The following is a 27,028-nucleotide window of genomic DNA, read 5'->3' on the forward strand; positions in this document are numbered from 1 at the left end:
GAAGAGACGTATGGAAGATGAACCCCTCATTCTGGATCGAATCATAACTGCCGATGAAACATGCATCCATTCCTTTGACCCGCGTACAAAACAAGGAAGCAGCACATGGAAGTCACCACAGTCGCCTCGCAAGAAGAAAGTGCGGCAACAGAAGAGCGCAGGTAAGGTGATGTCGCATTTTGGGATCAAAGAAGCATAGTGTACCAACACATTGTCCCTCCCTGGCAAACGGTGAATGCAGAGTATTACCCAAGAGTCATTGAGACTCTGTGCCAGCACACAGCAAAAAAGAGGCTGCATTTGAAGAACTCCTTCATATTGCAACCACGATAACGCACGCCCGCATACCGCGTGGGCTTTTCAGGATTACGAGACGAAGAGAAAAATAGACATTTTCCCACATCCAGCATACAGCCCGGATCTTGCACCCTGCGACTTTTGGCTATTTCCACTTTTAAAGGCCGCTTTACGTGGTCGTCATTTCATGACGAACAAAGAAGTGATCACCGCAGCGCAAGTTTTCTTCAGTTCACTACCTGACGACGAATTTTCAAAGACATTCACAAAGTGGCAGGAGCGTATGGACGCTTGCTTAGCTGTCAATGGTGCCTATTTTGAAAAATATGTACGTCTACTCGATATGGCTGATTCTGAATAAAAATTTTGTGGTTTGTAATATTTTTGTTTCATTTTAATGATTCTTGGAGGGGTCCATGTACATGCTTGTCTTTTAACTGCTACGCATTCACGACTTTTTGACCTATTGCGATCATTTTGGTCTCAATCGGCAGCTAATGAACCATATTTTCACCCTCGTACATTTGCTAGCCAATGGAGGTCGCTGTTTTCCTATACAGGAATTAGTCTCATCTTCTCTGCGACAGCCTTTGTATATATGTGGCCTCCCCGATGGTGCAGTGGTAGCATCCTTGCATTGTAATCAAGGGGTCCTGGGTTCAATACCCGGTGGAGGCACATAGTGGTTCAGATCCCACTTAAACTGTAGGTCCAGTACCGATTAGCCTTACTGTGCATAAAGTGGACTTAAAACACCTACTCAATCCAATCCAATATGTATATACATATTTCCAGACATTAAAATGAAATAACGCATCACATTTACATTAAAACTTTTAATACCCTGAAATATCTACACGTATGAGGTTCGGAAATAAATAAATAAATAAAAAATGGAAACCCCACCACAAATGAATCACCTTGTCTACTACAATTCACATAATCTTGAATTTGTGAAGAAATATTCCAAGCTACCTATGTTAGAGCAATGTTCCACCTCCCCCTCCATCCAGGAACTTGCAGGCAATGTCAAGGAACTCGGAGGGCTTCTCTGAATGGAGGTAGTGGCCAGTGCCTGGGATGTACAGAAACTCACTGTGAGGAAACAGCTGACGGATGTCGTCGTGCTGAACTTCCCTTGAAAACAAATAAACAAAACAAGTAGGAACTCTCCTCACAGCATGTACCAGCGGAAAGTCTCAACTTGCTTGAGACATCCATTCACCTCAAATTTGACTGCTTGCTTTACTTCTTAATTTCTACATATTAGTAATAATTCAGAGTGTTCCTTGGTGACTGAATATGCCGGCTGCTTTACTCACCTGTGAAGGTTATAGATTCATGTCCCTGCTAGGAATTTAGTGTTTCACTGCAGTTTCCACATCATCTAATCATGATCTCACAGTAACAATTAATATAAAGGTATAGAAAAGCTAAGTTAAATAACAAAGCACAAGGTATTTTGGTTACATCAAGTCATCTGTCTACCTTCCTAGGTAATGTCAGTAATGAGAATCTATGATGAATTAATGAAATAGCTGAGAGAACAAGAGAAATAAATATTGATACCATACATACCAAAATCAGGAGCTCTACCTTTTATGTTACAGAAACGCTACAGGCTGCTTTAACATGGAGATATTTAGAATTTGGAAAACACAAATGTATTAAATTTATATCTTATTTATTTAAAGTACAATGTTCAGGCTCTAAATATAGCTGACATGCTGATAAACAAACAATTCCTCACACCATTTGCAGTCACCATATTCATAAAGTTGCAGAAAATTTTCATAATACACATCTGACTGTATATGTCATTGAATTTTGGAAAATGTGCTGATAAACTGTTGAAAATTTAACTGATGTACCTTAAACTACTATCACAATAGGCCATGCTGTGAGCCTGCAAATAAGGCTTTCACTTGCAGTGGAGGCACGTTACAAAGTGGTGTGGATCCCAGTTTAAATTTCAAATCCAATCCTAGTGAACCTATCTGAGCATAAAATATTCTTGAAAAAATTAATCTAAAACAAAATGGACCGTTGCAAAACTTCTTATGTAAGGCAAAATTAACATTTGTTGGGCCTGCCTTTGCCACCAGTCATTGTGAAGAACATTGAAAATGGCAAATATACTTGAAAATAAGGAGCACAGTATATAGATGAGATGGGTTTACGGCACATGACACAAACATGCTAGGATAATACATTGGATTACCTTGCTTACGGAGGCGATTTGCTTCGTATCAGCAATATCCATTAGAAATGTGTATATCAGATATTTCTATATTTTTGCCAATAAAGCAGAAGTGTCTATTCATAATAATTTTAAATAAATATTCTGAAATACTGTTTACCACTTTAAACAATGATTCATTATATTTTCCTACAAACTGCATGTAACGAAACACTGTGTTTCTTGGTTCCTACTTCAGGTGAATGTGCTACACATGACAAACTACTTGGGAGTGACAAACATGGAATTTGCTGCTCCACACACACTGAGTGGAACCTCATTTGGTTCATTTTACTCTGCACTTGGAACCCTGGTGTTGTAACCACTCTGCCATAGAAGTCGGACTGGAAACTCAGGTTTACATTCTCAGATTTTATATTTTATGCACATAATACACTTCATCTTCCCATTTCCAATGTGACAAATACGTTAGAATTTTTTTTCCAGGCTTGCATTTTTTGAGAAATGTAAAAATGTCTTTGAAAAATGAATAATGAAGGTTTCACTGTACGAACGTAAGGAAAGAGGAGGCATGACAAGAGCAGTTATTTGAAGTCACTTTTTTCAGTAACTGTAAGGAAATTTTCTTCTCTCATTTTCTGTCATGTATTGAATCAACTTCTGACCTGAAAGAATGGACAAATCGTTTTCGGAAATGATAAATGTGTGGGAGGAGTGTGGTGAGAAAGGGCTGCCTTGGATCCTATTCAGAAAAGTTTGATAATTCCCACGGACACTTCTGAAAGTCAATGGGATTGTTACAACCCACAAGTGTTCGTGAATGTACGTAGACTGCAAGGGTACCCATTTGCCTCCCCCCCTCCCCCAATACCAAGATATGTGCAAAAAACAGTTTGGGGAAAGGTGAGGGGATGCTTGCATGGATCAGCAAGGATAAATTTCAGTGGGTGGGAGGATGCCTATGCAAATTATCCTAGTGGGGGATGTTTTATGAGAATTTTCTTAATTGAAAGACAGCATCACTCCCTTCCCCTCCTTCCTCCCCCAAGAGAAAATCCTGTGGGGTGGCCTTGATGGAACGTCTAATGTTTTGAGATAATATTTCAGGTGAGTTGGATTAAAAAAAATGGGAGCATAATACTTGAACATTTTAGTTCGCCAATCCACAATAAACAGCATATTGTCTATTGCTGACATTGTTATTGATATATTTCAGATTTATTTCCCTTATTGCTTATCAAGCAGGTGTAAACCTGGAAGACTCCATAATGTTTCAGCTAAATCCCGAGCACTGTCACATTCAACATTTTCCCAAATCATAGGGAAATCTTAAATGTCTCCATTCCCAATTTTTAAAATAAGTTCTGCCCATGCACACCTAAAGCAACCCAACCTTTCACAAAATATTACTTTGCCCTCAAATTTTGGGGTGCCCAAAAGAGATATATTGTGCTAATAAAGCATAATAAAATTCATTGGGAGCTAAATGTTTTGCATGATGAATTTTGTTTTTTATTTATTTAACACTAATAATTAATTTTAAATTTACATCATCAATGAAGAAAATAGAACAGGCAGTTTGCAGTTCATGCATGAAACAAGTTCAACGTGGAATAAATGGCTTATTTTTTGAGCCAAGAAACTGTAAGTATAACAAAATAACTTACAACAATTAACTTTCCAAGGTGCATGGAAGGTTTAGTAAACATGAAAAAGAAGAAACAGGATACTTGTTGAATATTTTGTGGATTTATTCTTACTAGATAAAAAAATCTACCTGTAAAATTTGCTTGCTATATTGTTCTTACTTCTTGTTACCAAACTGTTATTTATTTAAACTGATTAAACAAATACAGTGGAAGCCCAATTGGTGCCAACATAGCAGCATGTTATAACATTTTTCTCGATGTTACATTATCCTGCATTTTAAGTTTCTTAGCTTGGCCCTAAGAAAAATGTGAAAACGAGGTTCCATCGTATTAGCCATAATAAACAAGAATTTTCTGTTTTTCAATAAACTTCTTAAACATTCAATAACTGTACTAATAGTAATTTTATTCACCTCTATACATTGTAGAGTTGAATAAAAATTCTAAAATGCAATACTATGTGAAGTTCATAAAAAAAATAATTGTATTACCCTGCATAATTAATTAATAATAATAAAGCACGATAGATGATGCCCAGCCAGCAGTATGCTAGGTAAACATTGTTTTATTGTAGGCACTGTTTGAGTTGTTGTTTAAGTCCACTTTATGCACAGAAAGGCTAATTGGGACTGGACGTACAGTTTACAGGGGGATCTGAACCACTGTGCAATGTGCCTCCACCAGGTATCAAACCAAATCCTCCATTATAAGGCTACGACGTTACCACTATGCTATCAGGGAAACCATATTGAAGGTACTTGTGTGCAGATATATATGTTTACTGTTGCAAACCATTCATAGGCTGTGCTCTAAATAGGGGTTACACAGGGGTGGACAGAAATTTTAAAAAATTGATGTTTTGTGGAATTTTTAGGTTTTAATTTATTATTTTTATTAAATAAAAAAAATCCTGAAAGAGTAGTCTTTTCTAGTGCATAAATTCAAGTAACCAGGTTATGCAGCCATTGCTCCTACTCAAGAATATTTGGTAACACTTATTTTGCTATTATGCAATACATTTTAATATTTTTTAATGTTAAACTATGGAATGATTTTCAACTATACTTAGCACGATTGTAGTTATAGAGCAGAGGTACATTTTGGAATATTCTAATAACTACGGAGCAATGTGGAGCTGCAGATGCTCCCCCCCCCCAAAGAGATTTATTGAGTAAATTACCCCTTCCCCTTCTAACTGCACCAGCCTCCCCGATGGTGCAGTAGTAGCGTTTGTTGCCTTCTAATCAAGGTGTCACGGGTTCGATACCCAGTGGAGGCACACAGTGGTTCAGATCCCACTTTAAACTGTAGGTCTAGTCCTTATTAGCCTTACGGTGCATAAAGTGGACTTAAAACTCCAACTCAATCAATCAATCAATCTAACTGCACCTGAATTAAGGTGGAATGCCAATACTGTACTCCATCCAATCCAAAATTAAACAAACTTCAACTCCCATTTTATGAATTCTTAAGAACATTCACTTGCATTTGAAAAGTCTGCACTTTAAAATTCTTAACCAATAAAAATGAAACCTGCTTTTCACAAAATTGCAATACTTGTATTCATACATTCATATGTATGCGCACGAGTAACAAGTTAACTTGGCCCACACGTGCCATTTCTGCATGGAGTACGAAGGAATCAGATACCTTCCAGTCATCTGACAATTTTTTAAGAGTTAAAAAAACAAGGATCTTGAACGTGCAGGAAAATTTTAGCAAGACATTGCAGACGTACAAAGTTGCTTTCAGAGAAGATAGTTTTAGTCTTGCACTGTACCAATGTTTCAAATTACACAACACCAAATGTAAAGACCTTGCACATCATGCTCAGAAAGTGCATGGTGAGATTTGTGAAAGCCTCTGCCTAACTGACCGCAGTTTGCGAAGAAGCAGTACAATGCATGCCCCACAATATTAATCAAACACTTAAGCAACAAGACTGATGGTTATCTGCTGCTCCCCAGCCTTGTTTCCTCCAAATCACAAGATGCTGCTTGCACCTAAGTACTGTCTTCGTTACGAATATTTTTTCCTCCCAAAATTGAAATACAAAATAATGATAGAGGAGATCAAAGAAAATTTGCTACAAGTTCTGCATGGCATTCATGTGAACCAAAAAGGCATAGAAAGAGAAAAAAAGCAGGAGAATGTATGCAACACTGTTGCATGCCACTTTAATTTCCAAAATTCTAGATGAGAATTTTACTTACTTGAGGTAGTTGGACTCTCTTCCTCCAACAAACAGGGTTGGCCCTTTAAATGTGACGGAAACTTGAGGAAACTCTGCTAATTCCGAGCGATGGAATCTTGAAAGAGCATCCAAGTTAAGCCTCCATCTAAATTCACCATCCACTTCGATAAGGTTCTTCAGAATAAATTGCCTCACGAAAGCATCCTGAACAAAGGAAAATACCTTTCTATTCACAATAGGAACACACACACACAAGTTAGTACAGTGCTTTTCAGGGGACCAAGGTTAACAACTTTAAGGCGAAGAGTGACAGTTTCGCAAAAGCTATGCATTTATTTCAACATTGACATTGCTACATAAAAAAAAAAAAAGAAACAACATAGGACAAGAGAGTGAATTTCTCTCCGGTTGTTGTGCCGGCCCCCATGGCAGAGTGGTTAGCACATCGTGCTACGATGCCAGGGGTCCAGGGTTCGAATCCCAACCTGGGCATGGATGTTTGTAAGTGTCCATTCATCAATTTCATCACATCATCACTCATCTCAATCTTCATAAATTAGCCAAAAGTGGCACAAGAAGAGAAGTAAAATAAAGCAATCTTTCCAGTTGCAAGTGGAAGTGGTTTTTAAAGTTGATTATTAAGCTAGATACGATCTGTAAAAAATATGATGAATTTATTTATAGACCCATTAATTCCTTATGGACAAACAACTTCAACTTGAAGTTGTGGTTAATCGAATGGAAGTTTCGACTTTTCCCAACAGTGATGTGTTTTTCTACACCATCGGAAGTTGGATATTACCAAGAGAACAAGTAAAACAATACTCCCATACGTGTAATACTAAGTTTTCTCCCCCTCCTGCAACCACCAGCAGTGGGGGGAGGGGGAGGAGCAGTTTCGGGTGTGAAAACTGTCCCTCGTGCCCTTGAAATGCAGAAAAATGTAAAACCGGGAAAATTTTATAACATTTTGCTACATTGAGGCCATGAAGGATGAATGTAAAAAGCAGAAACATAAATTCAGGGTTTCATTCTACATTGTTGTTAAACACTTCACGAAATTTAAACTATAATTCTATATTATCCACTCAAAGAGGAATCTAATAATATTCAATGTGTGCTTTTTGCAAGCTCTTAGCAATGAAGTGGAAAAGAACTTCATTGCCACTTTCTCCCTGGCTCCTCCTCTAATCAACATTCCTGAATCCTACTCTGCCTCAGTGGCCTAGCTAACTCATGATCTCGTCACCCAAGTTCTAGGATCGAATCCCATCCTGGCAGTGTTCCTTCATCATCACAATTAGATAAAGAGAGGTAGAAAATTCATAACTTATGGTTGTGCAAATTACTCACTTTTTCAGATTAATACGTATTCTCAGTATTCTCAAAAATATTTAAAAATACAAAACTTCTTGTACTTATGTTTAGGTCAGTATCTATTTTTTCCGAACGACGTTTCGGGAAACTACTGTTCCCTTCCTTTGGAAAATTTGATAAAACTATTCAGGAGGAGCCATCCTGAAGTCAATACGGGGAAGTGAAATGGCGTGAGCCTTTTTTATCTTTTTAATTTTAAATGGTTATTTTAGACTAAGAGGTGGCCGCGGTGGCTCAGTCGGTAATGCGTCTGACTACCATGCTAAAGGTCCCGGGTTCGATTCCTGGCCGGTTCAAATCCGGGAACTTTTCTAACAATGGAAGCGGCCCCGGCACCCACCCAGCATCGAATAACATGGGTACCTGGGGGAAACCCTGGGGGGTAAAGGCAGTCAGGGGTGTGATGCTGATCACATCACCCCCACTCACGACCGGATCAAGAAAGTGTGGGGCGTTACTCCCACACCCCCTATACACCTTCATGGCGTAGTGCTATGCACAGGGGAGCACTTTACCTTTTTTTTAAAATTTTAGACTGAGAAAGTTTTTTATTGTTGAGGTTTTAAACAGTCATGGGGGATGGGAGTTTTAATAGTTTTAGCAAATTTTCCAAATTCTTCCTTCACCAAAGTCATACTGCATCCTTTTTCTTGGCTTTTGAAGAGATTTGACGTGGCTATGGAGTATTTCAGATAGCTTAAAAAAAGAACCAGAGGAAGGGAACAGTAGTTTCCCGAAACATCGTTCAGAAAAAATAGATACTCACCTAAACGTAAGTACAAGAAGTTTTGTATTTTTAAATATTTTTGAGAATACGTATATTAATAATAAAGAGGTAGAAAAGCAATGGAAAAATGTAACATTATAATCATCAGTGCCAATAGCACCTGGGTCTGGAGCTTCCTGAATGTGGAAGCAGTTGACTGTATTGAAATTAATGTTCATATGTTTAACATAAAATATGGCAGCCACGATCTTAGAATGGGTAATACAAGAAAACACTTTTTGAATTAGAAAGGAACTTAAACAATGATTCTTGACCATTTAATTTTTACCAATAACTTTCCGGAAAATTGTAACACTTACATGAAGAATGCAAATCTGCATTTGATGTATAATATAAACAGGGAAGAATTGTGAATTGAAATCTTTTGGGTGCGTCAGCACTGAAGCTATTTTCACCCATCACACTATACGGAGTCCAGCCCCTTATCATAACAAAAATAAAAACGAGTCTGAAAACTAAAATTTCCTTACCTTGGTTAAAAGCTGAGGCTAAAAAGGGCGGTCAGCACAAATAAGGACAAAACACAGGATGACACAGAATTATACTGGTCATGGGGCCAGTCGCCAGAGCCTCGTTAGTCTGCAGTCCAGGGTGTACTACATGGAAGTGAGCTTGACTATTGGGTGCACTATGTGGAAGGAGCATCCCTTACACCCCGAAAACAGGGAAGAAAATCCGCCAGAAGGGCAGATGGAATAGGAAACTCACACCAGACAAAATGCAATTGCTCATATTTCACAGCCATGTCCCATTATCACCCATATGCATTAATTACAGACTATACAAAATAAGTACAATTTCTGCATTTCTACCACTGTACTGATGTGACATTATTTTTTAAACAGAGTATTGCTTGTATGGATCCATCCCAGTGGCGTGCCCAAGGGGCAGTATTCTTTTGGCCCAGCATTCTTAAAAAAAAAAAAGAACATCGAATGCAGGAAAAGATGGCAAAATGAGGAGTGACTACTAAAAAATGTATACCTAACCCCCTCCTTTCGAAAATCCTGGGCACGCCACTAACCTAACCTAATATATATATATATATGAAGGGAGGAACATTTATTGTTCTTCGTATTGCTAATGTAAAACTTAAAGGAATAAACTACACCATTTACATCCTTATAATTTTTAAATTAATTCCAGTTTGTTGCTTCAAATTCTCAAAAGGTTTTCTACAAAATTTGCTTTTCTGAAATTATACCTTTTTATTTCGACTCATATTTTATTCTATGCGGTTGTAGATAAAATACATGTGATGAAAATGCTGGATAACATTGTTTGTTCACTTTGACTAAATGACTAAATCTAATGTTCAACTATCTGCATTTAAAGGATTGTTATTACTACTTAAAGAATGGAGTTTGAGAAAACTTTGAAGATGTAAGAATGAATTTCTAAAATTCAACAAATTTTAATTAGCTGCTATTCGAATTAAATTGTAGCATTTGCTTTAGAACTGGAATACTTACAGGGATATCCGACAGCAGTTGACTATCTGCTATCTTCCGAGCAGAGGAGAGGGGCAAGTTGGTCTCGATCCTCACTCGCCTCATGGCTTCCAAAATCCTGCTGATCTCCTCCATGCCAGGACTAGACCCTACAGGAGATATGTCCACTACAATAAGCTTTTCAACCAGCGAAGGCTAAAAAACACATTAAAAAAAAGATGCCAAAAATAATAAACTATTTTTAGAAATTGTCACATAAGAACACATTTTGAAATTTCATTTCTTGGAAGAAATAAGAACCATAGAACCTTAGAATAAAAATTTATATTCTGAATGAGTGGACATGCAAAGATGGGGGGGGGGGGAATTCACAGAGTGAAGATTAACATAGGAAACATTCAAAACCTTCTAAGAAAAATGAAGATGATTGATTGATTTTGTGTTTTAAGTCCACTTTATGCACAGTAAAGCTAATCGGAACTGGACCTACAGTTTAAAGTGGGATTCGAGCCACTATGTGCCTCCACAGGGTATCGAACCTGGGACCCCTTGATTACAAGGTGATGGCGCTACCAAAAATTAAAGATGACTACCAAAAAACAGTGCTCTTTATTCTAAAGGTAGTTCCAAGAATTAAAAGCCTCTCTAGAAGCAAGAAATGGAAAAAAAAGGTGTCCTGGAAAAGTAGGAGAAATCGTTTTGACAACATTTCTGATTTAAAGTTGCTTACAGAGTCAAACAAATATTGAAGAGTTCTTGCAACTTTTTTACAAAATTGTAACATGTGAATGGATCTTCTTACTAAACTTATGCTTTCAGTAGAAAAGTTTTAAAACACATAATGCTAGTACAAAAATTGTTCTCAACTCAAAATACAAAGATGACACTAAATAATCTAGGACCCTATTATATGAGGTGTACACCAAAAGTCCATACTGGTTTGATCTCAGTCAAAAAATACTGCGACTTGTGTGCAAATTAACTTCAGACTTTAAGGTATGATTGTGGAAAATTGCAAGCTTCCAAATGTAACCACTTTTTCTGGGTTCATCTCTGAAATGATGGACCAACATGCCGTGATCAAGTTTTGGTCTGCACGTGGTGTAAAAGCCATCAATAGGGACATGACGTTTTCGTTTTAACGATAACATCTAAAAGTTGAAGAAAGCAAAATAAAGGGTTTAAAATGTATTTGGGTAGGTTAAGGAAGAAAGTTTTCTGTGTTTCTGAATCCCGAAATAATGCAAATTATGCAATTTTTCAGAATAACCCCGAATTTTGCACTTTAACGTGAAAAATGCAGTACATATGCAATATAAACTGAGGATAACACTTCTTCTATTCAAAAAGAACCACCTCAAGTGCTATTAGATCTGTCATTTATAGTGTAGCGCTGGTGATAGTTGGATTCAAAAGAGATTTTCACGCTTCATCTATTGCAGTTTGGTGCAGATATGACTGACAGTGTTTAACCACATCTTGAAACAGAATTCGCTGGGGGGATCTTAGTTACGTAGGCACAGAAAATTTTCCGGGAGAAGCACCTGTTATATTTCGAAAGGGGGGGGGATTGGGGGGGGCATGTATGTGAGTACACAAAATGGTATTTGGAGGTTGCAAAGGGATTTTTGGCATTGTTAGGGAAATGTGATGTGTATGATTGTGTTCAAAGATTTGGATGTTGTCATTCAATAAACATTTCATATTTAGTGGCTGATAAGATGAAATAGTTTTCAAAATGGAATAAAGTTGGTCATTTCTGGCGAAGGTAAGCCATATCTTTTGTCATTAAATCTAAAATTTCTCTCATTTCTCCAGAACTAAAACAATGTGATAATCTTAAGCATAAAAGGAACAGTAAATATGCATGTAGAAATAACACAGATTTGAAAATAATAACACCAAATTTTGCCCTAAACCATGAAAAATACCACCGAATTGAGTAAAAAATAACATCGAAATTTAGGGGAAAATAAAACGAAAACTTCACATCCCTAGCCATCGACATTCATCATCAGTTGAAGGATACCCTTGCCGACTGCACTGTTCAGGAAAAGGTTCGTGTATTTACTGGGGGGGGGACAATTAACTGAAGATTTGCACCACAACAGCAGAAATTATCACACAGATTGATTGAGACTGCACCAACATTTTTAAGTGGGACAAACTGCTGCGTTCCTCCACTACGTATTGAAACTGGGATCACTCGACATTACAGGGTGTCTACCAAAATAGGAAATCCAAAATTTTTCACCTTTATTCCTATTTGTTAACATTTATTTCATCACACCGTATTTAGGTATAGTTGGAAATTAAGAAAATATATGTTTTTATTCACTGAGAAACCCCTACCCCAAGGCCGGTTACGATGAAAACTGAAGCTGTACTTTGACAAGAGATTTAGACTTACTTTAATTAATGCATGTAATAATTAATGCTTCAGACATCATCCTGGATGGGGAATGATCACATTACTTAAATATTTCGACAAACTTTCATGCATGCAAGAATGTAATTCTTAAGAAACAGAGTGAAAAATCTTAACCACAACTCAATATCAAATCCCAGTACAGGTACATAACAATGTAAACTCACTATAGTGTAAAAAATAGTGAAAATTCTTGACCACAAGCATAATTTCTTGACTTTTAATTGACTGGTAGACACGCCAGGAAACTACCACACTATCGAGGAGGCTCACGACTTGTGTTGAGGCCCTGGTCTTGGATGGCAGAGGGCATCTATAACCTTAGAGAATTCTCTCGTGGCACTGTTGAAATAATTTTGAGAGAATACTTGAAGTGGTCCAAGCTTGGTTCACATTGGGTCCCTGGATTAAGAGAAGAAGGTCTCCTGCAGGACAATTTCCAAGGAACTATGCTACCAATGGGCAAATGTTGAGTCTGTGTTCACAATGGATGAAACCACTATTCCCTCCTTCAAACCAGAAACAAAGAGACAGTCCAAAAAGTGAAAGTACTGCTTTTTCCCTCCAACCCAGACATTTCAGCAAGTATCTTCAAATGCGAAACTTCTTTATGTTATATTCTGTAACAAAAGGGGACGAATTCTGACTGCAAAAGTGATGCTTCCTGCAGTGCAGCAACATTGGCCAAACTTCTCTTAGTCAGGTTTTCTCCTCCACTGGGATAATGCACTGCTTCACGCATCTGAATTTGGGATAACTTTTTACAGGGTAAGAACATCAAAGTGCTCCCCACCCACCCTGCTCATATGATCTTGGCCCCAGCGAATTCTGGCTGTTTGCATACCTGAAGGATTCATTGTAGAGCAGACTTTTACATTTCCTAGTGTCTACAACACATCTCTGAAAAGGATTTCTCAAACGTTTTTGATATCTGGGAAAAAAGACAGCAATGGCATGTAGATTTAGATGAGGATTACGATGAAAACGTGACAGAATATGTAACTCCGAACTTAACCACTTTGGAAGAATTGACAAAACACTATGGACTTTTGGTATGCACCTCATACAACAAACTTACCATTAAAACAAGTAAACCTGATGTTCTGACACAATATATCAACATTATTATGAAGGCTGTATGTGTAAAGCTTGAAAATGTTGCTGTTAAAAATCAGTTTTGCTTCTTGTTTTATTACAATTCACTTGCATCACAGTGAGGTTGATGGGCAATGCTTACCGCCAACAAGAATAGCTTTTAGAATGTCTTTTGATAAAGGAACCTCCTTGGTGGCATAGTGGTAAAGTTGTTGCCTCTAAGTTTGATGCCTGGTGGAGGCATACAGCGGTTCACACCCACTTCAAACTGCAGGTCCAATCCTGATTAGCCTATCTGTGGACAAAGTGGACTTAAAACAAACTTCTGTTTGATAATGAACAAATACAAATATTGCAAAAGATAAAGGTAATTTTTAACCTTTCAACGTAAGAAAGCAAAGAAATCTTTAAAATTTGAAAATCATAATTTTGGAACAGGATTTTTCATAAATAATAGAATTATCTCGGCTCTTAAAACAGTAGAATTTATTAATGATAGGATATCATATGCAGTTTTACAGGGTAGGTGGTGTAAAATTATTTTAATAAACATACATGCACCAACGGAAGATAAAGATGATAATACTAAAGATGATTTTTATACAGAGTTAGAACAGGTCTTTGATAAATTTTCTCAGTATGATATGAAAATTCTGTTAGGTGACTGTAATGCACAGATTGGCAAAGAAGATACATTTAAACCCACGATTGGTAAAGAAAGTCTTCATGAATTAAGTAATGATAATGGTATAAGATTGATTACTTTTGCAACCTCAAAGAATTTAATTGTGAAAAGTACCACTTTTAAACATAAAGATATCCATAAATATACCTGGTCTTCTCCAGATGGTAAAACTCATAATCAGATAGATCATATTCTCATTGATAAGAGAAGGCATACTAGTATAATTGATGTTCGTACACATAGAGGTGCTGACTGTGCCAGTGACCATTATTTAGTAATTGCTAAATTAAGAGAAAGACTCTCAGTGATAAATCATAAGCAACAAAATCTAAAAGTTCTAAAATTTGATACAGGAAAGTTTACTGATGAAAGAATTAAGAAAGATTACCAAATTAAACTGTCAAATAGATTTGATGTTTTGCAGGATTTAAATGATGATGAAAATATAAATGAAACAGACGTAAATAAGAACTGGGAGCACATGCGTAATGCAATAGAATCAGCAGCTAAAGAAAGTATAGGATACCATAAACCAAGAAAAAGTAAGCCATGGTTTGATAATGAATGTCATAATCTAATAGAAATAAGAAATCAGGCTAGACTTAGGTGGTTAAATAACTTGGATGATACAAATCTAAGCAATTATAATAGAATAAAGCGAGAAGTTAACTGCACGTTTAGAAGTAAAAAAAGAGATTACTTGAAAAGCAAAATTAACGAAATTGAAACAAACAGCAAAAATAAAAATATCATCAGAGATTTATATAAAGGTGTAAATGAGTTTAGAAAGGGGTGGCAACCTAAAGTAAACTTGATAAAAGATAAAGACGGTGATTTTCTAGCTAACTCAAGCGATATTCTAAATAGATGGAAGAACTACTTTAATGACCTTTTAAATGTCCATGTAGGAGATAAATCAGAAGTAAATGAAGTCCACACAGCAGAACCTTTAGTTCCAGAACCTAACTTGACTGAAGTTAAAGATGCTATTAAAAGGCTTAAGAATAACAAAGCACCTGGCATTGATTTAATACCAGCTGAGTTAATTAAATATGGTGGAAATTCATTAATATGTCAAATTCATAAATTAATTTGTTTAATATGGAATAAAGAAGAAATCCCTCAACAGTGGAAAGAATCCATAATTGTTCCTGTGTTTTAAAAAGGTGATAAAATGAACTGCAATAATTACCGTGGAATTTCTCTACTCTCAACAACATACAAAATATTGTCTAACATTCTTTTAACAAGACTAACCCCATATGCTAATGAAATTATAGGTGATTATCAATGTGGATTTAAACGTAACAGATCAACTACAGATAAAATGTTTCACATTAGACAGACACTTGAAAAAAAGTGGGAATATAATCAAAATGTCCATCAGCTATTCATTGATTTCAAAAAAGCATATGATTCGGTCAAAAGAGATAAATTATATAATATATTAGTAGAGTTTGGAATACCTAAGAAGCTTGTTAGTATGATAAAAATATGCACCAGTGAAACAGAAAGTAAAATTCGTGTGGGTATTAATATGTCTGACAAATTTATAATTCATGATGGGTTAAAACAAGGAGATGCATTATCTCCATTGCTCTTTAATTTTGCCTTAGAATATGCTGTAAGGAAGGTAAAAGAAACTAACGAAGGACTAAAATTAAATGGTGTGACTCAGTTGTTAGCATATGCAGATGATGTAGACTTACTGGGGGATGATGTGAATACAATTAAAAATAATGCTAAAATATTTTTCAAAACTGCTAAAGAGATAGGTTTGGAAGTTAACAAACAGAAAACTAAATATATGCTTACAGGCCGAAACCAAGTGTTAGGTAATAATCAAAATCTAATTATTGATAACAACTCGTTTGAAACAGTTTCCAAATTCAAATACTTAGGAGTAATATTAACAAATGAAAATTATATTAAAGAGGAAATAAAAAGTAGGCTTAATTCAGGAAATGCATGTTACTTCTCTCTTCATAAACTTTTGTCTTCTCGTTTAATATCTAAGAAACTAAAAGTTAAAATATACAAAACAGTAATCTTGCCTGTAGTATTATATGGGTGTGAAACTTGGTCCCTTACATTGAAAGAGGAACATAAATTGAGAGTATTTGAAAATAATATCCTTAGGAAAATCTTTGGACCTAAAAGGGATGAGGAGACAGGTGAGTGGAGAAGGTTACATAATTTAGAACTACATAATTTGTACTCATGTCCAGATATTATTAGAATAATTAAATCAAGAAGACTTAGGTGGGCAGGCCATGTGGCACGAATGGGAGAGGAAAGAGGAGTTTACAGGATTCTTGTTGGGAAACCTGATGGTAAGAGACCTGTAGGAAGGCCAAGACGAAGATGGAGGGACAACGTTGAGATGGACCTAAAGGAAATCGGTAGGGATGGAAAAGAGTATATAGATCTTGCTCAAGATAGGGACAGATGGAAGGCCTGTGTTGCTGCAGCCATGAACCTTCGGGTTTAAGAAGGCTAGAGAGTTAGTTAGTTAGTTTTAGCGAATGCCTGGCTTCAAATTAGACCTTCCGGATGAAACATCTCCACGTGGCAGCAATTAACATGTCATTTTTTGAAAACTACACATACCTAGTCTTACCATAAATACTGTCACAAAGTTTTAAGTAAATTGACACAAAATGCTGAGAGATATTTTAATATCCTAATAACATTACTGAAATGGATGCATGATAAATCAATATTCAAAATGGCCACCCTTAGCATGCACACATTCCGTAAGACTTTGTGGCCACGCATCAATTGAATTACGCAACACATCAACTGGAAAATGAGCAACTGCCTTCAAAAGAGACCGCTTTAAACTTTCAATATTGGGATGTCTCATCTTGCAAGCCATCTCCTGAAGCTAGGACCACAATTTGTAGTCCAAAGGGTATAGGTCCGGACTTGCAGAAGGACAATCTGAAGTGGAAATGAAGTCTGGAACATTTGCCTCCAGCCACTGCTGTGTTGTTCGGGCCTCATATGCTGGGGCTGAATCCTGCTGGAAGCTCCAGTTCTGCTCATGGAAGAGAGTGTTGTTGAGATTCTCTCAAGCACAGTCTGCTGGTACACTTTGGCTGATGTTTTTACCCCTTTTTCACAGAAATGGAGCGTGCCCTCATAGCAAATATTCCAGACTTCATTTCCACTTCAGATAGGCCTTCTGCAAGTCCGAACCTATACCCTTTGGACTACAAATTGTGGTCCAAGCTTCAGGAGATGGCTTGCAAGAAGAGACATCCCAATATTGAAAGTTTAAAGCGGTCGGTCTCTTCTGAAGGCAGTTGCTGATTTTCCAGTCGATGTGTTGCGTAATTCAATTGATGCGTGGCCACAAAGTCTTACGGAATGTGTGCATGCTAAGGGTGGCCATTTTGAATATTGATTTATCATGCATCCATTTCAGTAATGTTATTAGGATATTAAAATATCTCTCAGCATTTTGTGTCAATTTACTTAAAACTTTGTGACAGTATTTATGGTAAGACTAGGTAATAATTCAGTTCAGCCTTTTTTGTTCATTGATATACATTTATATAATAGAATGACAAAACAATATATTTATTATTACTAGAGCCCGGAAGTTCAGGCATTTATTTTAGTTAAAATAGGCAGGCAAAAAGGCATTTATAATGTGGTAAATAGGCACTAATAAACCGAAGAAAGGCACATTTAGAAGTCGCTTACTTTTATCTATAATTTCTGGCAAAATGTTAAAATCTAAATTGGGAAGAGCATTTCAATTTTCTCCGTCTTGATTGCACATAACTACAAGGTGTTTTTTAAGTTCTCAACATTCATTGATAGTCGTCTGTCAGAGAGAATGTTTTTCATAATAGAAAATGATCTTTCTACTTCAACAGAAGTTATTGGAGTGTACATATAACAAGCTAATGTAGCTGGACTCATTTTGGTAACAGCATTTTCACCTTTTAGAATATCACAAATTGTTTTCAATTGTTTCAAGTCCTCATTTGCACTCACTACCCGTTAGCACTTTTCCGAAACAGCTGACCCCTTTTCTCCTGGCACTTCCATCATCTGCTGCATAGATTCCTCGGAGATTTTCATGGATGCTATAATTGTAATTGTCTCTGGCAATGCAATAATGTGCAAAAGTAAACTTGAATAGCAAAGGAGTTTTTTCACTTCACGAATTGAAGCCGCTTCAATTTCTGGAAGAGCATCGATCACCTCACTGATTTTTTGAAGGTTGTTAGCATAATATATAGCTGCTGATATCCAGGTTCCCTATTTCGCCAAGACTGGTTGCTGAGGTAAACTAAGCTCAATCGCAACTTCCTGAAATTTTCGGGTTCGAGAGGGAGATTTCAAAAATATTTTCTTTGTGTTCGAAATCAACCTGTCCACTTCAGCAGTCAATCATGCACAAGAAATGTTAACCGAAAGGCAATATCCTGACTCAGCATGAAATACTTTTTTCTCACACTTTTCTCCTTCAGCAATGTTGAAACATGCGTGAGTTCAATATTACTTAAATAAGGCAAAAATTATTAACATAATAAACGGAAGAAAAATAAATGCCAACAACGTTTTTTGGGAGAAAAATAATTTATATACACATTTTTTTTTAAAAAATGTCAAATTTCATTGAAAAAGGCAAAAAAAGGCATTATAATTAAAACTAGGCAGTGGGGTCCCAAATAGGCAAAATGAAAAGGCTTCCAAAACATTCAAAACAACATAAGAAACGTATATCCGGAAAAATTTTATCAATATATGCAGTAGATAAAAAGAGGCATTTTGCCAAACTTCCGGGCTCTAATTATTACTATTTTTAACATAAAAAACATTACTCTTCTACCACAGTTTCTTGATGATGTGTTTTACTTTTACACACAATGACAAAAAAACTCATTCACAACATGCAACAATTAGGGGTCCAGCAGAAGACATTCAATTTTATAAATTACCCGAAAATTAATTTATTAAAATTAGTTGCATCTTTTTTCCAGAAATGTGGAACGACAGTGGTCTTTCGTTGCATTTCCCTGCAAATTTCGTCCATCCAGCATCCACAGGGCCATTCCTAAAGCGATTTTCCCGATTTTCTCTGTAAGATGGCAACACTGCTTTTTTTTTTTATCAATGTTATTATTTTCCCCCCAGAAGTATCTGTGTACTTTCAATGTGATGTTACATGGCTGTAAGAATGTACCACTTCTCCATACTACTTTTTTTGTTCACTTTGGTTTATTGGGGTGGCAATGGCGGTGTTGAATACTATATTTTTCCTTTTTCATTATTGGGAGGCACACTGCATAAATTTCACCTCCGCTAAAATCCCTGTCATTATGAAAGAAAAAAAAAAGATTTCATTTCTGACAATTAGTTCTCCTGCAATGATTTTTTTCGTAACCATAACATAACAAGTTTGTAAAGTTCCTGTTCACTAAAGGTTAAGCTTCAGCACTTTGTGAAACTAGAAGCAGGGGACACACAAAGAACAAACTCTTGAAATGCACACATCACTTTGTACAAAACTTTACAAACACTTACATATTTCAAAGCAAGGAGCATCAATGCCTTTCCTCCCATGCTGTGACCAATCACAGCTGCTTTGGGAATGCTGAGGTCCACCATCAAGGCCCGAACGTCCTCCGCCATGTGGTGGTAGGAGAGGTCCATGGAGTGCGGACTGTCTCCATGGTTCCTTGCATCAATCGCTATCACCTGAAGAAGATATTCATTCTCTCTTCAAGAAAAAACAGAAAATACATGTCCCCCAGAAACTATCCTCTATCAATTTAATGCTCGGTCATGACATTTTCCCAACTAGTTTCTACATTTGTTTACATCATACTTCATGTAAAATATAAACTTGCAATTTAATAATAATTTATTATGAAGTTTAGTGCACAGTATATGATTATAATACTCAGAATTTATATACAAATGCATACTTTTTAATGAAAAGACAATTAATAATTGTTCTTGTATATGTTTTGTCAAACGAGTAAGTAAATGAAATTATTGCATATTTTGGCAATTTTGCCATAAATGCATATTTTGTTTCATTTTGCATGTAAAATACATAATCTGAGAATTTGTCAGGATTGTTACTTTTATTATCCAAAGATGCAGCAAATAAACACCATGTGAATTGGGAGGAGAGGTACAGGACGTAAGGCAGCCTATGTGGGGTGGACAGGGGATTATGGAATTATACACGCAAGAGATGTGAATGTGTCACGAAAAGTGCTGACTTGCTTGCTTGTTTCAATTGTTGTTATAAGTCCACTTTATGCACAGATAGGCTAATCGGGACTGGCCCAACAGTTTAAAGTAGGATCCAAACTACTGTGTAATGTGAAAGTGCTGACCTGCAACAAATGTTATTGTTCATAGAAAACTCTACACAAAGGTATAATATCTTAAAAAACATTGACAAGTTTGGTGATGAATTCAGATGTTTGAATAGGATATAGTTTTTAACCTACCAATCAAAATGTAAAATTTGATTGTAAAGGGGCCAGGTTCATATTTTTGTCTTATTAGTGTATGGGTAAAAAGAGATGCAGAGATATATTTATGTAAAACAATAATGCATACATACTCAAAAAAGAGAAAATTCATGGACAAAAATGGCTAGAAAGCTGCCACATTTAAAACGAATGAACATGTTCTGTGTGAGAGTGTATGGGTACTTAAAGAATCAGTAATGACTTTAAAAATGTTTATTTAGATTATCAGGCAGGCATATGAAGGGGAAAAAAGGGTAATCCTAGTCTTACTAAATCGTCAATTTTTGTTGCAAATCTTTTTAGCACTTGGGGAAACTTTTATATGTAACACCCTGGTGCTCGAAAAGAAGTTACGGGCTTCCCCTCCCACTGGATCTTTTTCAAACAGCACACTGAAGATTTTGTATTTGTGTCATTAATGCTCCAGAATAACTGAGTTTCCTCATCCATCTGTGTTGTTTAAACAACCACAAGCTGCAAAACCATGAAGCTTTGGATCATCAGGCTATGCTCCTGTGCTGAAATATTTTTTCCAATACTATGGAAAAATTTTCATTTTAATAGAAGACAAAGTTTCTGAGGCAAGACAAAAAGCAAATATTAAATTATATACAAAGTAACAAAGCCACCATTATTTTAGCATTTACTCTCTAATGTTCAAACTAATAAATATTACAACTAATTGTTAAAAATTGCTTATAGCCAAGGATGTAAGGATGAAAGACTTACTAAGTACAAAAATTAAATAATGAAAATTGAAAATTATGAAATGATAAAATAACTAAAATTAAATAATGAAAATATACTTGTTGTTTCATCGAGGGTTATTTATTTCTGCCGAACTTATTGGAAGGCAAGGACTATGCAAGATTTATTAGTACTAATTATAATAATATGCACAAAAAATTACCAGGATTTAACATCCTTGTCTGATATTAAATAAAAATTCAATTCCTTATCTATTTGACATTAATTTTCTTGCCAAGACATTGTCTTTTTTTATTTTTTACAAATTTTGCCAACCTTAACTATATGTGAGCTAAATAATGAATATGTGCTGTTATATTAAAATTTATTTTTATACAGTTGTTTTACCTTTTCATATTATAACAATATTAATTAATTTGAATATTTTAATTAATTTATTATTATTATTATATATTTCTAGATGCTTATAACCATCAATAAACATGAAGACTTATCATATAAATTTACTAAATTAATGATATATATCAACGGTGATCTCAAAGTAAAAAAGAAAGATACGCTCACTTTGTGACTGGACTGAGAGTGACATTAGCTCTTGAGAAATTGGAAAACTTTTCAGAGCTCACCTAGTCATATAGCCAGACACAAATTTTTCATCATTCATGGCCAGGAATGTTTCAACACTTACTATAAAATATTCTGACTTTACTGACATCCTGACCATTTTCCACAAATGCAATTTGATGAAAAAAATTACTGACCACTGGTATGCAATCTGGTGCATTGCACAATTCTTACCTTTCTGCATGTTTTACTATGAATTCCTTTAGATAGAAAATTCCAATTTGCTTTTGAGCCTAGAAGACCATGCATTATGATAACTGGCATAGCATCTGATACCAAAGATGGATTAGTGGATTCATATGATGAATAAGCTAACTTCAAAGGCATGTAGCTGCAAAATAATAGAAAAATGTAACAACACTCAATTTTTTTCCTTACATTATCAACATAACATCATACACCTGAAATTATTCATGCAAATTTAGTACTGTAATGTACAGCTTTTTTCTGCCATATATAAATACAAATTTTACATGTGTGTGTATAGCACCCTTGTTCGGCTACAGGAATGCTTTTTATTGCGAAATCCACTTTTTCCAATTTCACGGCATGCACCGTTATTCCACCCAAATCATGCGCTAGCCTCTCGAGATCTTCAACCAAATTCTGTTTTTTGTATTAAAACAGGAGGCTAAGTCCTTCGTTACTGACGACATGTCACAACGTAGGACCGACGCCTGATCTCTCCTTGAACCTAAGTGCCGGTGGGCATCGTTTTGCCGCTTCTCCTGTCCAGAAATGTATAGGGAAGCATTGATTCACTGCTTTCCGCACTTGCGTCCAAGGAGGGGCCTGTTTTTTGCTGAAAGGTGCCATGCCAGTGTTGTCAACCACGTTTCGCTTGCCCACAGCAGCGATCGCAAACCCCTTAGAAATTCACCATCTACATATATAAATTATACTTCATATTCCGTATTGAAAACGTTCCTTCAATCACAATCGGCATAAGTTCAGTGTATAAGAGTATTAATATTGTGTTTAGGGGTAGTTCAGCTTGTTAATGAGAACCATGTATTTGTTATTAAAGGGGGGACTTTGATATTGTATGGAAGATGTGTGTATTATTTTATTGATAAAGGGGAACATTTATGTTCAATGAAACAGTGCATTTGGGGGTGATATTTAATTAATATAACTGCACAAGACATGCAAATGGAATAGTGGGGATGGAGATTTTGTTCATCGGTGTGTGCGTGTTTGCGTGGAGGAGTCCATAGACAGCAGCACCGGACAGTAAGGAAGTCTTTGGGGCCCCGGCGAGCAACAGCCCCAGGGCCGCTTCCAGCGGTACCATGGATCCAAGTGGTCTATTGGTCCCCATTTAGATTCGGTGGTCATTCCAAAGGAGGGGATGACGCCAAAATATGTGGCAACCCCGGAATTGAAGGTAACGGTAGGAGGACAATGATTGAGAGAGAGCGAGAGAGTTGACTTAGAACTGCGGTGAGATAGAGAAGGGAGTTTCTGGACACTTGATGTACTACCGCGAAGTTATACTGAAGTAGTTCCGGGTGATATCACTTGGGTGATATAAAGAAGTACGTTTCCGAGTTGGCTAGGAACTGTTGATTACGTATGTGTTCGAGTGACCGCGGACTGTCATACCGTACGGCCGTGTAACCCCGCGAGCTGACCGCAGTCGTAGTGTCGTTGCCCGGGCTTCCTTCCCCATGTTGTCGGGACTCGACCCAAGGACCCCACCGTGACCCTGCACACGGACTAGCACTGGGCGGAGGACGACGTACATACATCGGCTGGACAAAGGTAGGATTGTTGCCACCACCCCCACAACAGTGATTTCGTGAGTGATAGCGCGCAACACTATTTTGGGCCCAGGGGGGGGAATATGTTAGGGTACGTTGGCCAACGTAGATGGTAGTTGTGTGTGTGAAAGTAGGTTGATTTATGTGTGTATATATATATATATCTTGTGTAATAGGGTGTGTACAGTATTTTTGTGTGTGTATTTAATATATGTATAAAGTTGACGATTTGTTTTTATTCCAATGCATCACCCTCTTCTAATGCAGAGCCCGTGGGCATTGGCTGGCGACTTGGTGAGGTAGGCTAGCATACCAAAATTTATTTCAACTCCGGCGACTTTTCGCTTAGAATCCATGCTCTACCGGCGCGTCTACCGAGCTACTGCCACAGCCGTGCATCACAAATAATAATAGTATTTTATGCTGCACGAAACAGAGAATTTTCATGTTTAGTTTACAGAACATATATCATCATTTAGTAAATACATGTTTTTGTACTCTTAAATTTTCTGAAAACTATTAACTGATCTAGTATATAAAAAGAGTGACAGACAATTCTGAAAATGGTACTATGATGGACAAACATCATCCACATTAAGATATATTGTTGTCTGGGTTGTGCTATAAACTATTGGACCACTACCCTTGTGGAGCTTGAATTGCTGTTCACTTTATATCTTCTATACTCATGCCCAGGGTGGTATTTGTAGGGGGGATTCCCCCCTCTGCTTGATAAATTTTATCCATGGGGGGAATGTTATATGGCATAAAGTCATTATCTCATGCTGTCCCTAGACAGTCAGTAGAATCCCCCCCCCCACTGGAAATTTCTTAAATACCACACTGCTCATGCCTTTTTAATTCTTGTCACTTGGAAGGCTGCCAAGAGTTTGATTCTGATGATGTATATTTGGCAGGTAGGTTGATTTCCGTTCCTTGGCACATCAACTATTCTACGGTCTTACACTGCAGGTGTCCATTAGTCTGTCATTTCCATTTGCCCCATCCTTACGTGTGACAGTATATTCTTAGTTTAATAACATTGTCAGCCATTGTGAGAAATGAGAAAATGCACAGGACACACTCCACAAGGACTAGCAGAGAAAGAACAAACCAGCAGCACTTGTGCTGCCCTCAAGTGGGCAAGATATGAACTGAAATATGGAACTTTTGCAGCAAAATATTCGATGAAGGCTGTGCATGTTTCCACAAGAAAGCTACAAACAAACAACATATCCATGATTTGTGCACCATAGAGGAAAACATAGATATATGTTCTCCATTACGAAAGGAATAATATTCTTTGTTGTGTTCCAATATAACAACAACGCTACAGATTTCAGCTGTTTGAGTAAAAAATATCCAAACTCCTCAAGAGAGACATAGACTGGCTGACCATATATTTCTACATAAAATAGTGAATGGGAACATCAGAAGTGACCGTCTTCTTCAGGAAATTCTCTTTTGTGTGCCTGCCCGCTCAACAAGAAGCACTCAACTTTTTGCTTATCAGAAGCCGAGATTGTGCCTCATCCAGCGCTCTCTGTTCCATAGACTTCCCAGTGAATATAATAATCTAGGAAGCCAAAGACATTTTTGAAAATCTGGACCGTTTTAGAAGAAAGTTAACGAAAAGTATGTAAGTCTCTTAACCACATGTAATTTTTCTATGTTATTATTTTTGTTGTATTATGTTCTTATTTTTGTCCTTTGTTCTATAAAAATGTTCCAATGTAAAATGGCTAACGGTGTATTTGGAATATTCTATTAAATAAATAAATAAACATGCCAGATCTGAGACGGCCTACTCTACTTCTTCTTTCGAACACCCTAAGGTAAACGTCCCTAATTTCAACAATGCGCCTAAGTACGACAGGGTATTTGAAAAATCGTAAAAAATAAGGAAACGATGAGATGCAGAAAATCGTGTATGTACCATGCGACAGTGTACAGGTTTACCCAACTTCGTGAAAAGGGCGATTGCACCTGATGAGACATAGCAGCAGCGCAGGAGAAATTGTGATGGCCCTATTTGCTAACTGCGAAAAATCAACTGCTTTTTAGTGGATTTCATAAGAAGGTAAGTTTTTTACTTAAGGTTTTTACTAGTTTTGTGTTGTTTAAAAACAAATTACAATACTTTATTATTGTTTTAGAGCCATTTTCTGAGCTTCCTAGTCTATTGTGGCAAACAAAGGTTGTTCACGTAACAAAATAAGGGGGCTGTCGAACATGTGAGCACAAAACACTGGTGGTGCACGAAATTTTGACAAGTGTCAAAGCTTATTCAAAAATACACAATGTTGGGTTTTGATGTGCATTGAAAGGCATGTTGTTTACCATTCATAAAAATACCAGTGTCATTGACCTACGGCAATTGCAACATTAATCCGACAGTGGGGTTTTGAAGTTTGGTGCCGCGCATGTCGAATTTTGGGACATTCCCTGAAACGTCATTTCTGGGCTTTTTGCGTACTATTTCTCTCTTCTGTCATTCCTATTTCCATGAAACCACTCTTTCTTCCTGCATCACTAAATGTGAGGGACCTGAACTATACAAAATTGCAATAATAATACCAAAAAATGTCATGTTATAATTATGTGTTTATATTGGCTTAATGTGATAAACTGAACTAAAATTCCATGCAAAGTAAATTGCCGAATGATGATAATCTTGTCTTATGTACGTTTTTTTTAATGTTCTTAACAATTCTGTGAAAATGTTGCAAAATTGGCCTGATTAATGATAAATATTACACTAAACTAAAATTTGGCCTCACACAGTATACAATTTCCTTGTTCTACAATTTTGTGAAAATGTAGGAGTGTGAGGGACAGAATTTTTTGGGTCGGGACAGGAAATGTTCAAAATTTCCCGAAGCTCTGGAAATCTTGAATTCTATACGTCATTTTCAATTTAAGTGATTGTTTTTGCATTTCTGGTACAAAAACGAACAATTTTCGATATGTTCTAGCCATTTACAATGCAGAAAACGTCAAGAAATAACGACTTTTAAAAATGACCATTCCGTATTACCTGACTACTTGGGATCCCGAAAAGTCGGGAATCATTTCCCGATCCCGGTCCCGACTTTTCGGGATCCAGCACAGCCTTAGAAAAACGTTGCAAAATTGCAAAAATTAGAATAAAAGTAAGCTTAATTTTAATTTATTATCTGATTAAAATCAGTTTTTCGTATTCCTCACAATGAGTAAGAGGGGGATAAGCTTGCTTCTTTCTGAATCCTAAAGAAGGCAAAG

At 36.6% G+C, this 27,028-nt stretch overlaps 1 protein-coding gene across 4 annotated transcripts in view; it reads right to left on the reverse strand.

Moving 5' to 3' along the window:
* LOC145992268 (sn-1-specific diacylglycerol lipase ABHD11) overlaps positions 1–27,028 on the reverse strand; it is a 117,828-nt gene that overhangs the window by 84,303 nt on the left and 6,497 nt on the right. For 3 of the 4 annotated variants that reach the window (XM_083128647.1, XM_083128645.1, XM_083128648.1), the window contains exons 2-6: positions 22,179–22,335; positions 19,708–19,881; positions 9,977–10,150; positions 6,360–6,544; positions 1,119–1,434 (exon numbers count right to left, since the gene is read on the reverse strand). In XM_083128647.1, the coding sequence (XP_082984773.1) occupies positions 1,278–1,434; positions 6,360–6,544; positions 9,977–10,150; positions 19,708–19,881; positions 22,179–22,335 (847 nt within the window). In that variant the 3' untranslated portion in view covers positions 1,119–1,277. Of the gene's footprint in view, positions 1–1,118; positions 1,435–6,359; positions 6,545–9,976; positions 10,151–19,707; positions 19,882–22,178; positions 22,336–27,028 lie in introns of those variants that run through there. The other variant, XM_083128646.1, reaches the window with a different exon arrangement.

Source organism: Lepisma saccharinum, chromosome 9, assembly GCF_977018435.1.
Source record: "Lepisma saccharinum chromosome 9, izLepSacc3.1, whole genome shotgun sequence".
Lineage (NCBI taxonomy): Eukaryota > Metazoa > Arthropoda > Insecta > Zygentoma > Lepismatidae > Lepisma > Lepisma saccharinum.